The sequence below is a fragment of the Physella acuta genome, unplaced genomic scaffold (genome assembly GCF_028476545.2).
Source record: "Physella acuta isolate Inbredline_101_S28 unplaced genomic scaffold, ASM2847654v3 ptg000412l, whole genome shotgun sequence".
In the NCBI taxonomy this organism is placed as follows: domain Eukaryota; kingdom Metazoa; phylum Mollusca; class Gastropoda; family Physidae; genus Physella; species Physella acuta.
The window spans coordinates 85578-101855 of record NW_026731931.1 but is presented as its reverse complement, the minus strand read 5'-3'; the positions used below and the strand labels follow the sequence as shown (position 1 = coordinate 101855).

At 37.5% G+C, this 16278-nt stretch overlaps 1 protein-coding gene and 1 long non-coding RNA gene across 2 annotated transcripts; both read left to right on the top strand.

Annotated features, from left to right (window-relative positions):
• The first annotated feature begins 4616 nt into the window (after nt 1–4616).
• On the top strand, nt 4617–11309 carry LOC131942557 (uncharacterized). The gene is made up of 7 exons (XM_059302452.1): nt 4617–4682; nt 5061–5138; nt 6036–6110; nt 7926–8110; nt 9272–9372; nt 10922–11108; nt 11305–11309. Exons 4-7 carry the CDS (start codon nt 7993–7995, stop codon nt 11307–11309), a joined length of 411 nt encoding a protein of 136 aa, XP_059158435.1. The 5' UTR covers nt 4617–4682; nt 5061–5138; nt 6036–6110; nt 7926–7992.
• A 489-nt stretch (nt 11310–11798) lies between these two features.
• Nucleotides 11799–15573, top strand: LOC131942553 (uncharacterized). The gene is made up of 4 exons (XR_009386778.1): nt 11799–11890; nt 13016–13074; nt 14597–14781; nt 15444–15573. It is a non-coding gene; the product is annotated as an uncharacterized LOC131942553 (long non-coding RNA).
• Nucleotides 15574–16278: the final 705 nt, after the last annotated feature.

Below are 16278 nucleotides of genomic sequence, written 5' to 3'. Positions count from 1 at the left end.
ACCTAGCGACGCCGCTGGGTAGAATGACACGTTATCATTATTGCTGACGTTTGAGATAAAAGCGGTCACCGTGGTCGGGTCAGTTAAGCTCGTGGTTGCTGAACTGAAAACTACTGAGTTCGAACCCTTGTATAGATGAGACTCAATAGCTGGGGACAGCCACTCATCTAGGAGAAAATACTCCGAAGTCAAACACATGTTTCCTTGTAGTTTGTTTTTAGTTGGACAAAGGCTTTGGAATAAAATCCTAACAAAAAAGCAGGCTGAAATATGAGACAACGGCCTAACAAGTTGACACGTAATACTGCATTGTCTTGGAGGGAATCCCTCGCAACACTAAAATTAAGAACGAAGGAGAAGAAGAGTTGCCAGGAACAAACAACCAAATGTAAGCCCAAATAGAATGTAGGTCCTGAAACAATGACTTTTTGTGGCCGACAATAAAACCTAAGAGCGTTTTAAATTCTGGGAAAGTTGAAGTGGCTCAGTAATAAATAAATAAACAGGCAACAACAGAGATCATCGTCATTTAACATGTATACCATCAATGCTTTGACATTCAAGTTGACATGCAAGGGAGATAATTGCAAGTATAAACGGGCGAATATCATTTTTTTTAAATATACGAGTTTATGCCCCTTTATCTAATAGTTTACTTTTTTTTTAAGGAAAAAAAATTAAAACTTTAAACGTACAACAGTAGCGTAATCCAATTATTGTATGTGCCAGTGTTTTCCCCACCGACTTAAAATAACACATGTGTTTGGCTGCATATTTAATAGACAGTTAGTAAGATTTATTTCATTCAAGTTTTCTACTTGTTCATTTTCTTATCATTGTGAACATTTAAGTTTATTTTGGGTCAGAAAGCTTGCTGTCCACATGCACTTAAGTCTGTCTTACCGCTATGATTTAACAAGTCCCACGTAGAATATAGGTCGTGTTTTGTTTGTTTAGGGGGGGGGGGGATACTCTGTTGGCATACGCTGTTGGCAGCGGGAGAAAGAAAGTGTGTTTGTATATTATTATGCGTGTGTCCGTGTGTGTGGGTGTATGTGTGTGTGTGGTAATATGTTTGTTGTAGGGTAAAGAAAAGTGTGTCCGTGTGGTGTATGTCTATGTATATTTATATGTGTCTGTGCATGTGTTTGTGTGTGTATGATAATCTGCTTGCTGCGGAGTGAAGAAAAGTGTGTAAGTGTATATATGTGTGTGTATGTTTGTGTATGCGCTTGTAAGTGTTTTTTAATTTATGTGTGTGACTGTGTGTGTGTGTGAGAGAGAGATGATAACAGAAAAAAGATCTAGTAATATCAAGTCATATTAAATCGTATTGATTGAAGGTTGATTTTATAAACAAAATATTTCAATCAAATATTTTGATATTAACAAGTATTAACAAGTATTTTCTAAGCACTATCAAATTGCAATATTTTTCGCACTGTATTGCACCATTCACGACGAAATCTCTGTACGCCATATTTTGAACGGAAATAGAACTCTATTTGTGTACAGTGTTTTTCATTGTTTTCAAACAATGCTATTTCTTTAACCTAGTGCCTTTAATTTAAGTCTAAAGAAAGGTATCTATAATTCTTCACTTTTAACACCTGCAAAAATGTTGATGATCGCATTGCATACTTTATCCTTCCAAAATTCATATCACTAAAAAGATATGAAATACATTCCTAACTATTAGTTTGTATCCAATGAACGTGTTGGTTGAGGAAGTTCGGTCAATCTATTTATTATTAATAAAGAAATGTGAATCTTTAATAGCACATTCCATTAATCATTCAAATTAACAGAGGTTATGTTGTGTTACACGCTTTCTACACATTGTACATTACTATATTAATAAAAACTCAACCAGAGTTTTTTCAGACATTTGTGTGTGTGTGTGTGTGGGGGGGGGGGGTGGGGGCAGGAAAGCAGAGTGGCCCTTTTTGAATGTTTAAGGAGCTGGCGGTTAAATATATTTTTTTCTGTATTAATTAGATTTTGTTTCTATATTTCGTCCGGGGTGTGCGTTGGACTTGTTTCCGTGGGATAATGCTCTCTCTCCCCCGCCCCCTCCCCCATAGATGTCTAAAAGATACTACATTGTCTAATCTCAACCTTTTATAGTCTCATATATAACCAAAGAGATAATATCTTACCCAAAGTTTCTGTCAGACATTATTGTCTTGGAAGGGGGGGGGGGTGTTGGAGGGTGGTTTTTGCTCACCTGTGCAAAGTAACCTAATTTTTAAACGATTAATTTACCATAGTTCGTACACAAACCAAAGTAATATATCTACAAATTATTCATTTTACCTACATACATTAAAAATGTGTTGCATTTCTCTGTCAAGAACGGCATTTATGACTTAAACTGTATAATACAATACGATTCTTTCAATTGTTAGAATGTAGCATTTCAGGTTTTTAAGCAAGTCCTTTCAATGTAAATATATATTAAATGTATAGATATAGTAATTTCAACAACAAAAATAATAATAATAACATGCTTTTAATTTGACTAAAAAAGTGTATTATACTTTTCTAATCCCTCAAGAGATTAAGATTTCTAGAGAGCGCGATTTAGCCAGGATGATGTAGTTCAATAGTCAGCCTTAGTTATACACGCTCGGTGTCAATATATCAATCTGGATAGCAGATATGTGGGAGTCAAGACATGGACAAATCTATACAGGTGGCAGTCTTGATTTGAAGACACTACGAGATTCATAATGAAGATATGTGGGAACAAAGACATGGACAAACCTACACAGGTGGCAGCCTTAATTTAAAGACACTACGAGATTCATAACCAACAGGACCTAAGATGACGCCAGGCACTGCCTGCAACATGACTCCACGGACCTACGTTAGACGCATGACTCGGATCTTGCTCGTCATGATCTCAGTTGAACCGATTCTCGTTGTGAGCCAGGTGAGCTTTACCTGCAACTCTGCAACTGACCCCGGCAGCTGTTCGTGCACGGAGAAGACGATCAGCTGCCAGAACCGGACACCGCTGTTGGAGAGTGTGCCGCTGAACCTCCGAACTAAAGCTGAGACCATGTGAGTATGGTGGTGATGGCGTCAGGGAGGGGTGTAAGTATGGTGGTGATGGCGTTAGGGAGGGGTGTGAGTATGGTGGTGATGGCGTCAGGGAGGGGTGTGAGTATGGTGGTGAAGGCGTCAGGGAGGGGTGTGAGTAGGGTGGTGATGGGGTCAGGGAGGGGTGTGAGTAGGGTGGTGATGGGGTCAGGGAGGGGTGTGAGTAGGGTGGTGATGGGGTCAGGGAAGGGTGTGAGTATGGTGGTGATGGGGTGTGAGTAGGGTGGTGATGGCGTTATGGGAAGGGTGTGAGTATGGTGGTGATGGCGTCAGGGAGGGGTGTAAGTATGGTGGAGATGGGGTCAGGGAGGGGGTTGTGAGTATGGTGGTGATGGCGTCAGGGAGGGGTGTGAGTATGGTGGTGAAGGCGTCAGGGAGGGGTGTGAGTAGGGTGGTGATGGGGTCAGGGAGGGGTGTGAGTATGGTGGTGATGGCGTTAGGGAGGGGGTTGTGAGTATGGTGGTGATGGCGTTAGGGAGGGGTGTGAGTATGGTGGTGATGGCGTTAGGGAGGGGTGTGAGTATGGTGGTGATGGCGGGGTGTGAGTATGGTGGTGATGGCGTCAATTGGGGGGCTGGGATGGTGGTCGAACGTTTCACTTAAAGGCTGGCCACATAAATATATTAAAATTATTGCTATTTTAAAAGAAAAAAATTAAAATAGGAACTTTGCAATGATAGTTTTGTATATATATTTTTATCTAGTCAAGGAGGCAATTGAAACTTACAGGAAGGGGGGTGATCTAATTTTTTTTTCTGGTGGGTGGAGCGTAGTTTTTAAAACGTATTTTCTAAATTATGTTTTTTTTTCTATTTATGTGTGTGCGGGAGGGGGTGAGGGGGGTGAGGGGGGCGGTGGACATGCTCCTATTTGGGTGAAGTACTTTGAAATAAACTCTGTATACAATTAACAGTGTTCTACAAAGCTTACTGGTAGATGAGAGTACACCGTTCCAGTCAATCCCGTGTGTTCAGCACTATGCCCAGCCATCTTTCCTATCCTTAACATCAGTAGGTACCCATCAGAGCTACATGGTCTTAGGGACGTGGGGACGGACTCGAACCCGGACTCGAAACCCGACTCGAACACGAGCTCGTTTGGGCTACCACTACATCTCCAAATACATTAAAGAGAAAATGAATATAATTGTTTTATATCTGTATGTATTTCTTCTTTAGAAACTTATCCAATAACAAAATAACACGGATACTAGAGGATGATTTTAGGAGCGTTGGTGTTACAGAAACTATGTACGTAGGTAAACTCTATATATATGCATATGTATATATATATATATATATATATATATATATATATATATATATATATATATGTATATATATATATACATATATATATAAATGTATGTATATGTGTGTGTTTGTGTGTGTGTGTGTATCTATATCTCTATGTGTGTGGGGGGTGGGGGTGTGTGTGTAAACACGTTTGTAGATATAGATATGTTTTATGTACATTTATAACGTTTCGTGTTTTTTTTATTTCAGAATCCTCTCTAACAATGAAATCGTCAGCATCCACAAGAATGCGTTTCTATCTTTACCATTGCTTCAAAAATTGTAATACATTTATTTATATTTCATTTCATTTTTATTTAGTAATTCAATAACCTCTTAACTATAGGACTTCAAAAACGTTTTAGACGTGGTTTTAGACCCTGTCTGAAGCTTGATTATTTCTAAAAGAGCTATGTTTTGCAACGAACTAAAGTAGATAAAAAAATAATTGGGGGCTAAATAGCCAATAGTGGCCATCCTAACTAATCAATATATATATATATATATATATATATATATATATATATATATATATATATATATATATATATATATATATATATATATATATATATATATATATATATAATTTATATTATTTATATGTGAAATTTTACTAACTTTTTATTTTAACCATATCATTTTGTAACAATGATTCAGGTACTTGGATGGGAATAATCTAACGTTATTTACTACAGATACTTTAAATATACGAAACTTATTCGCGCTACAAACGTTGTAAGTATTCACAATAGATATATCGTGTATGTAATTTAAAAGGGGCTATGGGGATGAGAATCATATTTTTATAGGCTTTGTGTGTGGATCAGGGGTTGACCGTGAGGATTGGGCTGGGTGGTGGGGGAGGGAGGGGGGCGGGGTAAGAATTTGGTGTTCAGCATGGAAAGTAGGTTTTAGTGTAGAGGTTGAATAAAGATATAAATATATGGAGGTTGGAAGTTTTGAGAGAGGTATTGGGATTTATTGAGAAATTAGGGGATCTGGAGATCAAAATATACAAGGGAACGATGTGGGTTGTTGTTATGAATAAACATATTGGATATCTCGAAACCACAGCATGCCATTACTTAGATAACACAAAACATACATATCACTAATATCGATGTTTATTTCGGTGGCGTAGCGAGGTCGGGTGTCACCCGGTGCGGCACTTAACGGTGTCACCCCCCCCCCAGAGGCGTAGCGACCCTTACCGGGGACGAATTTTCAAATTTTCGATTTGCGACCCCCCCCCCCCTCAAATTTTTGATTTGCACCACCCCATCGAACTTTCGATTTGCACCCCTCCCTCAAGTTTTTCTCTATTTTGCTATTTTTTGCCTTGGTGTCACCCCCCCTAAATGGTGTCACCCGGTGGGGTTTGCACCCCCCCCCCCTCGCTACGCCTCTGGTTTATTTTTTGTTTAATGATTCAAATATATTATTGTGAGCATATGAGATTCGGAACTACTAAGGTGGTTAATGAATATGAATTATCCTTTAACGTCACTGATGTATTAAAGGGCGCAAACTGAATTTTTTTGTTATAGCATATTTAATCTAATAATATAAAGAACATTATTTTTAACAAAACATTAGCAGCACAAAAAAAAAATTGCGTTATTTCTAAATCAGGAATTTAAGCTCCAATCCAATCCACGAAATCGATGAGCGAACATTACTGCACATTGGTAATTTTCAGGTCGAAGCGTAAGTATTTGTTGGTGTTATTGTCTTATAAATAATGCCGTTAGCAAAATGTAGCCTTCGTTCTTTTAGTAGAGCAGTCGAATTGTTCGAATAACTGTTATATATTAATGATATCAACACGGAGGGGAGTTTGTCGAAAGGTTGATGTTCATGTAAAGTGCTTCTGGGTGAAGTATGTAATGTAATATTGTAAAATGACATCTATTCCCGTTCGTCCCCAAGACACATGGGACAGATGAAGTAGAGTTTATCTGTGTATGAATGGCCAGCGGACTGAGCAACTGACTGTAATCTTTACACCTACGTTTCTGCTAAGTTGACCGTGAACTCTGCCGATTATAATTTGTTCAAATGGAAAACTAACCCAACAGGTTTAACAATATTATCAAGCTGAACTTCTAATTCCCCCGTGACGTTCGCTGATTAGTCGGTATCTAGTTAATGAAGTAACCGACTAGATCTGTATACCACACGATTGCTCCCTCCCTAATACGGAAACCGGCTCAGGAGTTGGGCTCCCATTAGCCAGGCAGGCCTCAGTGTAGCAAACTGTTGGACTCCCATTAGCCAGGCAGGCCTCAGTGTAGCAAAGTGTTGGACTCCCATTAGCCAGGCAGGCCTCAGTGTAGCAAAGTGTTGGACTCCCATTAGCCAGGCAGGCCTCAGTGTAGCAAAGTGTTGGACTCCCATTAGCCAGGCAGGCCTCAGTGTAGCAAAGTGTTGGACTCCCATTAGCCAGGCAGGCCTCAGTGTAGCAAAGTGTTGGACTCCCATTAGCCAGGCAGGCCTCAGTGTAGCAAAGTGTTGGACTCCCATTAGCCAGGCAGGCCTCAGTGTAGCAAAGTGTTGGACTCCCATTAGCCAGGCAGGCCTCAGTGTAGCAAAGTGTTGGACTCCCATTAGCCAGGCAGGCCTCAGTGTAGCAAAGTGTTGGACTCCCATTAGCCAGGCAGGCCTCAGTGTAGCAAAGTGTTGGACTCCCATTAGCCAGGCAGGCCTCAGTGTAGCAAACCCCGACCACGAGAGTTTCCCACACATCGGTCGCTACTTCCGTCGGCTCTCACCGGGCTTTCCTTCCCCACCCACCATACGCGGAACGTCGTCCTACCGCCTGGTACCCAGCTTGATCGTGGGGGGCGTTCGGCCAGATCAAAAACCTCTAGCTGCTGTTGGCTACCACTAGCCATTCCGCACCCTTTGGGGGGGGGGGGGGGGGGTCATGAGTTTGGTCCGACTAATGGCACTCTTCCGAAGCCACGTGAAGGCCGCAGCTTAAAGTCAAAATATCTGGTTAGGGTCGAGAGCAGTCTTGCACCTCTCCTCCCCAACGCTATAATGTAGGGGAATTGGGAGTCCGACAAACCAGGCTCTTCGGAAGGAAAACTAACCTAACAGGCTTAACAAAAGGATCAAGCTGAACTTCTTATTCCCCCGTGACGTTCGCTGATTAGTCGGTATCTAGTTAATGAAGTAACCAATTAGATCTGTATACCACACGATTGCTCACCGAGTAGACAAGTGCCATAGACCCCGGCCCCATAGATATCCTTGAGCTACCACACTGAATTCGCTACCCGGAATAAGTATGGGAAAGTAAAGACGACTGAAATTACTATCATTTATTAAACTACCTAACAGCGTTAATAGATTAATTCTTCTTTCCTTTACATATAAATCGGATATCTACTAGGGTATTTTATAATATCTTACTAAAAAAAATGCAAAGCATGTACTAACATTGTCACGTCTAAAGGCATGCGCCTGTTCAATCATTGCTAATTAAGATAATTGATTTCGAACTTGTTTTTTTCCCAGACACATCGACTCGTCTGATCTCCTCTGCACGTGCCAGTTGCTACAGATTAGGTGGGAACTCAGGCAAATGTTTTCCATATTATCGACACAGAAAGCGCTCAGTGCTATCTACTGTAATACAGGCACTCAGTTGTTGTCGCTCTATGCTTTACGTATGGAGGACGCCACATTTCTTCAGTGTATTGGTAAACGTTTACAATTTTCATCGTTCGTGCCCAAAACACAGTGGTGTAGCGAGGTCGGGTGTCACCCGGTGCGGCACTTAATGGTGTCACCCCCCGGAAGCGTAGCGACCTTTCCCGGCGTCCGGGGACAAACTTTCAATTTTCGGTTTGCACGCCCCACCCACTCAAACTTTTGATTTGCACCCCACCCCTCAAATTTTCCATTTGCATCCCCCCCCCTTCCACCATCATTTTTCCCTATATATTTTGCTATTTTTTGCCTTGGTGTCACCCCCTAAATGGTGTCACCCGGTGCGATCCGCACACCCTCGCTACGCCCCTGCCCATAGGGCATATGAAGTAGTGTTCGTCTGTGTCAATGGCCTCGGGATACAGGGGGGGGGGTAGTGTTGTCAATTCGATGCCCTTTTTTGTTTCCTCAACCTGAGTCAAGAACCCATCAGAGTTGGGTTGATTCAATGACGTCGTACAGATACCGTGATCCGAACTCGAGACTTTTTGGGTTAGCAATCGTAATATTAACCACCCGACCACACCGTCCCTAACTTTATAATCTTTGTCGCTGTAAATCAGCGATCATTTGTATAAACACAAATACAAGCAGGTTGTAACAGCTGATCATTTTTACTGAGGAGCTAATACATGGAAGTGTTAGCTGCTGTGAGGTTCATGCAAGCTAGTAGTAAAAACAGGTAGTGTTAGTATCTGTACACATTGTAGACAATTAATTATATAGCGGAAATATCGACCCAAGGTCTTCCTCCGTATAGAACAGTTGTCAATTTTTTTTTTTAACGAACACAAGTCTGGCAGGTTAGTTACTAGGTCACATACAATTTGGTCAGCCAGGAGAATGCACAGCAATAATAAATACCCAGATGTTAGGTGAAAATTAAGTAGGCATATGTATATATATATATATATATATATATATATATATATATATATATATATATATATATATATATATATATATATATATATATATATTTATTTATTTATTTATTTTTATATATATATGAGGAAAAAGTTAAAAATTATTATAGTATACTTCAATCCAACCAAATGATGTAGTTGGGTATAGTTAAGCATCAAAATGGTCAAACGTTTTTAGTTGGGTATAGTTAAACCAGAACACTGCCATATCGTGTTTTCTCGCAGGCACGCCGATAGTGTACGCTCATGCAAAAGTGTGCCCCTCGTGTGACGGAGCCAACACACTTTCCTCGTGTGATCAAAATGTCATGTGCGAGGAAGAATCAGTGAGTAGCAATAGCCTGTGTAGTTGGTGGTGTGGTTGTTAGGTTCTTGAGAATTGTGAGGTATAATGTGTCAAGGGTTGATACAAGTTGTAAATGGTATTGTTTTAGCTAATTACTTGAGAATTACTATGTGTCGAGGGTTGATACAAGTTGTAAATGGTATTGTTTTAGCTAATTACTTGAGAATTACTATGTGTCATGGGTTGATAAAAGTTGTAAATGGTATTGTTTTAGCTAATTACTTGAGAATTGTTAGGATAAAGTGTATGGGTCAATACAATTTATGTTGTATTGTGTAAGCTAATTACTTGAGAATTACAATGTGTCAAGGGTTGATAAAAGTTGTAAATGGTATTGTTTTAGCTAATTACTTGAGAATTATGAGGATAAAGAGTAAAGGTTAATACAATTTATATTGTATTGTGTAAGCTAATGTTTTGAGAATTACAATGTGTCAAGGGTTGATAAAAGTTAAAAATTGTATTTTTTTAGTTAATTACTTGAGAATTACAATGTGTCAAGGGTTGATACAAGTTGTAAATGGTATTGTTTTAGATAATTACTTGAGAATTGTGAGGATAAAGAGTAATGGTTAATACATTTTAGATGGTATTGTGTAAGCTAAGTTACTGGAGAATTGTAATGTAAAAGGGGTAAGGGCTTATACATTGTGTAGTTGGTAGGCCTATTGTGTTCGCTAATTACTTGAGAATTGTGAAGTGAAAGGGTTAAGTAATGAAAGATTTAGTAATTGTTATCGTTTAGCTAATTACATTGAGAACTGTGACAGTAAATGGATCACGGGTTTAAAAATAATGTAGATGGTAGTGTGTTGGCTAATTACTTGAGAAATATGAACGAAAAAGGGTGTAAATGCTATTAATAAATGTTGTATACGGTATTGTGTTGGCTAATTACTTGAGAAATATGAAGGAAAAAGGGTGTAAAGGTTATTAATAAATGTTGTATACGGTATTGTGTTGGCTAATTACTTGAGGAATGTGAGGTGAAATGGGTTAGTAATGAAACATTTAGTAATTGGTACTATGTGGCTAATTACTTGAGAAATTTTAGAGGACAGATGAAAGGTGATTTCGCAGACTGTATTGTGTTGAAAATTCCGAAGAAAAAAGGGAGGGAAGTTAAAATATTTGTGAAATTAACAAATTACTTGGGATCTGTCAGGGTAACACCAAAACACATAATACTACAACACACTACAAAAACAACACACAATTAATTACAATCTAATAAAGGTCTATGATTTTTGACCAACATAAACTGCTCAAATGCGTTTTTGTCAATTACAATTATATAGCCGACATAGCTATAATTAAATAAAGTAAATATGTATAGACAAAATATCATAAAAACTTGTTTTTTACTTAGGTCAATTAAATATTAAAAGACATATTTTTAAACATCCATCTTATACACGAGATAGTGTTTCTGACGAAAGAATTTTACTGTTATAAATAGAGTTATATTTCTATTCAATGTTTCTTTAAGAGATACCTTGTTGCTTTTCTTTTTTTTTCTTTTCGTGCAGTCATTCTGTGAGTCTAGATACAGCTTCGACTTACTAGGTGGTTCTATTTCATTCAACTGCACAAATAAAGACACCTGCCTCAGTCAAGAGAAGAAAAACAGAATGAGCTGCACCACGGAAGGCACCGAGACAACCGAGTGCTACTTCTGCTGCTTTGGGGAATCCTGCGAGCCGAAAAATGAAGGAGGTAATTATGGTAATGACGTGGTGGGATTGTAGCGCTCATGACTGCTAACACGGAAGTCTCCAGTTCGAATCTTGAGCTTGAGTCTGAAGGACTTCAAACAAGCTTTGATATGAGCTGTATTTACACTAGAGAAACTAAGAAAACTGGACATAGCAATTTCTGCAATATATCCTGATTGTCGAGTTTATTGAAACAGATTAACTCTACTTCACCTAATCTATAAGTGGTGGGTACGAACAAGGAAATAATGATGCCGATATAAGATTATATTAACTTGCAACAAAACAAAATAGCGTCTTAAAAAGTGGCGTAGGCAGGGGGGTTAGGGGAGGTCACAACCTCCACATAGACCCCTCGGTAGATACAGAAAGGTTGAGCAGGGGGGGGGTGCAAAATCGAAAGTCTGAGGGGGTGCAAATAAAAAGTTCGAGGGGGGGGGGGTGCAAATGAAAAGTTTGTCCTCGGGGGCCGGGGAGGGACGCTACGCCTCTAATATATACATTTATAATGCGGGAAAAAATTTAACCCCCCCCCCCCCCCCCATGAGACGATCCTGGCTACGCCACTGGTCTTAAATAAACAATTAAAATAGTAAAATAAACACCAGCATATAAAAATCAAATCTGATAGAACTCAGCTCGTAAAAGTTGTTGGCACGTTTAACCCTTAAATGCTTTTTTATTCGTACAGGTTTATTTATTGAGCACAAATTTTTCTTGAGTTTTATTAAGCAACACCAGCTTTCCAAAAAAGGTTATGGTAGTGATAATATAACAAAAGCTGTAAGTTCCTATAATTATCAGCTTATATTTATCTCTCTCTCTCTCTCTCTCTGTATATATATACACATATATATATATATATATATATATATATATATATATATATATATATATATATATATATATATATATATATATAGTTCCATAACGATTCTAATAACGTAAACTGTTGGTTTATTTGTAGCGTTCTGGTTTTTTTAAAAAGTAAAAGCATTGATGCAATGACACGAGCGGGTCATTGTCAAAAGTATATTTAATAATACATTTAAGATGATCATTGTCATTTTGAGGGGTGCAATCGGTTTGTGTGTTTTGTGTTTGTTTGTGTCTGTGTGTCTGTGTATGTGTGTCTGTGTGTGTGTGTGCCTGTGGCGGTAAAGTGCCCGCAATTGCTAAAATTTGAAACAGCTGCTGCCTTGCAGATTGTGTTTCAGTGGACAGAAGCTACGGCGCAGATCTAACACGAAAAGCTGGCTGAAGTCGGAGTCAACATCTCTTACGGCGCAGACACGTTTTGGCTTTCTTCTTCTTCTTCTTCGTTCCTAATTTAAGTGTTGGAAGGGATCCATCTCAACGACATTTATGGATACGTGTCAACTGGTTATGCGCCATTGAGGCCATTGACTCCGATTTCAGTCTGCTTTTCTTTTAGGATTTGCTTCTATAGACTTTGTTCAACCAAGAACAAACTACAAGGCAGCAGTTGTTTGATTTTGGACTTGTCTCTCCTAGAAGAGTGGCTGTCCCCAGCCAACGAGCCTCATCTGCCCGAGGGTTCGAAGTCAAGACTTTTTGGTTCAGCAAACATGAGCTTTACCGACTCGACCACATTTTTTGGCTAATAACCCCTTAAGAGTTGGACAAAAACCATTCCAATAGCCACATAACTCGTTATAGTGATGGGCAAAAACTCATCTAAATAATATAATACGCAAGAGTGTTGAATAACAAAACAACTGTAATATAACAATTAAGAACGAAGACAAACTATAAAAATACAAGTTATACATTTATTTCATTTTTTGTCCACTATACTCCTTACAATTCCTTATTGTATTATCATTAATTTATATTATGTCATAATGGCATTCAACACTCATGATTTTGTCATTTCTTTTTTTCAAGATCAGACGTACGCTGCACAATTTTATTGGTGGGATTGATGTACGGGTACAAGACTACTTGTAGGTGACATTGATGTCTGATGTTGTTTTTTTTTTAATTCCTATTGTTACAAAAAACGTTACATTTTGTTTTACTCGTCTACAGCAAGATCATTTTTACTTTCTCGTATATACGAAGTATAGAGAAAGTATTGTAATCGTGCAAAAAAAAAATCGAGATTTTTACAAATCTCGACGTTTTACACCTCACTGATACGGAAAAACATAATTTTGCAATCTTGTCCGTATGTCTGTGTGTCTGTGTGTGTGTCTGTCCGTGTGTAAAAACACGATTACTTGAGCACCGTTACAGCCAGGTTGATGAAATTTCATATATAAGTATTTTATCAAAATCTTAGATCCGTTTCAACTTTTGAGCGATTTCCGATAACCGGAAGTGGTACTTTTCCTACTTTGAATTTTTCAAAAGCCTATAACTTGAGTACTATTTCAGATAGATAAATGAATTCTCTACCTTCTGTTAAATTTTGAGTAATTTCCGTTGATCGGAAGTAGTAATTTACGCTACTTCCGATTTCTCAAAAAAATTAATGTAAATTTTTAAAGTACTAATAATATTGCGCACTATTATGCACTTTTTTATTTGGCGTTCACTTGGTGTGCAATTCTTTTGTCTACGAGATTTTATTCTATTTTTAAAACTTTAAGTATTTAAAATGGATTAAAAGTCATGTCTATAGCCCGAGTTCTCATCCCCTGTTATTTTAAATAAGAATATTCGAGAAAGTTTTGGGGAGATCACTCCCGGTTTATTGTACTAGCGATGAAATTTAAAGGTATTTTGTAACATCTGCTGTATACAGTTGTACCCCAACCAACGGGTGCCGAGACAACATAAGACACGTAGGGCGATTGGTCTTTTGCTTCGATGTACGAATAAACAACAATTAAGATTTGATAAAATTTAAAATAGAAATATTAAAAATATCTTGCTAATGGTCGTACATTGCATTTCTTGCATGATACTTGCATAACTAAATTCTCAACATAGAAAAGAAAAGTGAAAGGGAGAAAAAAATGATATAGTAACATTAAAGTGTAATTAAATTGGGTCAAGATTAGTTGATATTTTATTAGTTAATTAATTAATATCCATTATGTGAGGCGATAAAGTGTAGCAAAACAGTGAGCAAATAGAGAATTAAAAGAACCGAAAGAGTTTAACACGAAAGTTGTATTGTATTTATCATGAAAAATCTTCAACTTGTCTTTGGTTCTTACAATTCCCACAGCTACTTACTTCAGCACCAGTCCGTATAATTTTTACTACCCATCTCATTTTAAAACCCGAGAAAACAAAATACATCAAAGTACTGTTTTAACTGTTTAATTTTTTAAATTAAAATTCGATTAGTAAAAATTTAAAAAAAAATTAAAAATATTTTTAAAAATATAAAAAAATAGAAAACTTACTTGTTTAAATATAAATCATCATACATTAAACACAATTATGATAAACGCCTCCTAAGCACTATTCATATATTTTAAGTTCTCAATAATTATTTTAAAAATTGTATTGAAGTTCACTCGATGAGGACGACAAAATCCGTGTCTCTGCTAAACTCTACGCCACTGTTTTCAACGTGCAAAGTGCCCAAGAGATCAAAGAAAAAATCGCCAAGGATTTTCTAGACAAGGCAAATAAAGATGATGGCTACTTCAAGGACCAAAATGTTGATCTAAGTACCGTATTTCTTGCAGATTCAGGTACATTCGGATGCCTTGTTAACTTATTCAATCGTTAATTTTTAAATATACATAAATTGAAAAAAGTTGCAATTAAAAATTTTAAAAAAGTCATATTAGACACTTTTTACAGTTTTGTATTATAAACTATTTTTTTTTTTAAATGTAAGGTTCCTTAGCTAATAAGTATGTTTACGTGCCTAAATTAGAAGGATACATTTTTATTTTTAAAATCACATTCCTTCATTAAATAGTATTACCATAGGCATTTATAGTTGTAGTTATTGTTATTGTTATATATTAGAGGTTATAATTTATTAATGCTTTTTTTTCCTTGTGGTTAAAATCACCTGTCCACAATGATATTTTTACTCATTTAAACATTTTTGTAGTAAAATTTCCCATACTTTTTTCAGTATTGTTACAGATAAATAATGCATAGTAGATTATAATTCCAACTCATTTATTTTTTTATCAGCGAAATCTATGGTGTAACAGGTATTACATATAAAGAAAGAAAAAAAAACAATTATAATATATTAAACATATTTTTAAATCTTTTTCCAACTATATGTTACTCTTCTTTTACTTGTTCTTTATTTAGTATTTTCTCGTAATTTCAGTTAGAATGGAAGAAAGACAAAATTCAACAATTATATAAATAACGTTTTACTTTGCCATAGATAAACCGCACTGCCTCTATGAAGTTACCAAGCATTCAGACGTTGAGCTGATTTGGAAAGACGCCTATGTCGGCGAAATTCGGACTCAACCGAATCATGCAGTCAACGGTCGTGTAACTAAACACACCAGGGCATGGTAGTTTTTGTTTTCTTTTACATTAATCATTTCCCAAATACAGTGACGTAGCCAGGGTCTTCTCAAGGGGGGGGGGGGTTCCAATTTTTACCCGGGAACAAACTTTCGATTAGCACCCCCCCCCCCTCAAACTTTCGATGTGCACCCCCCTCAAACTTTCGTTTTGCACCCCCCTCATACTTTATATATATACCGAGGGGTCTATGGGGGGGTTTATGACCCCCCCTAGCCCCCCCCCCCCTACCTACGCCACTGCCCAAATACTATTCAACTTCCATTGTTTTAATTTCGGTGTTAACCCTCGAAACACTTTCTGTTTTTCCTTCCAGTTTCTTTCGTTTTTTTTTTTCTTTCTCCAAATACTTTCGGTTTTTCCCTACAATTACATTCGTTTATTACTTTCTAGTATACGAAGTATAGAGGAAGTGTTGTAATCGTGTAACAAAATCGAAATCGATATTTGCATGTCGGAAAAACAGTTTTGCATTTGTGTCTGTATGTCTGTGTGTAAGTGTGTGTGTGTGTCTCTCAACAAGATAACTTGAGTACCGTTACAGCTAGGTTGATGAAATTTTATCTATGAGTATTACTTCAAATGTGTAGTTCTGTATCAACTTTTAAGCAATTTCTGCTAACCGGAAAAGGGGCTTATTCTACTTTCAGTTATTTAAAAGCCTATAACTTTATTAAAGTTTAAGA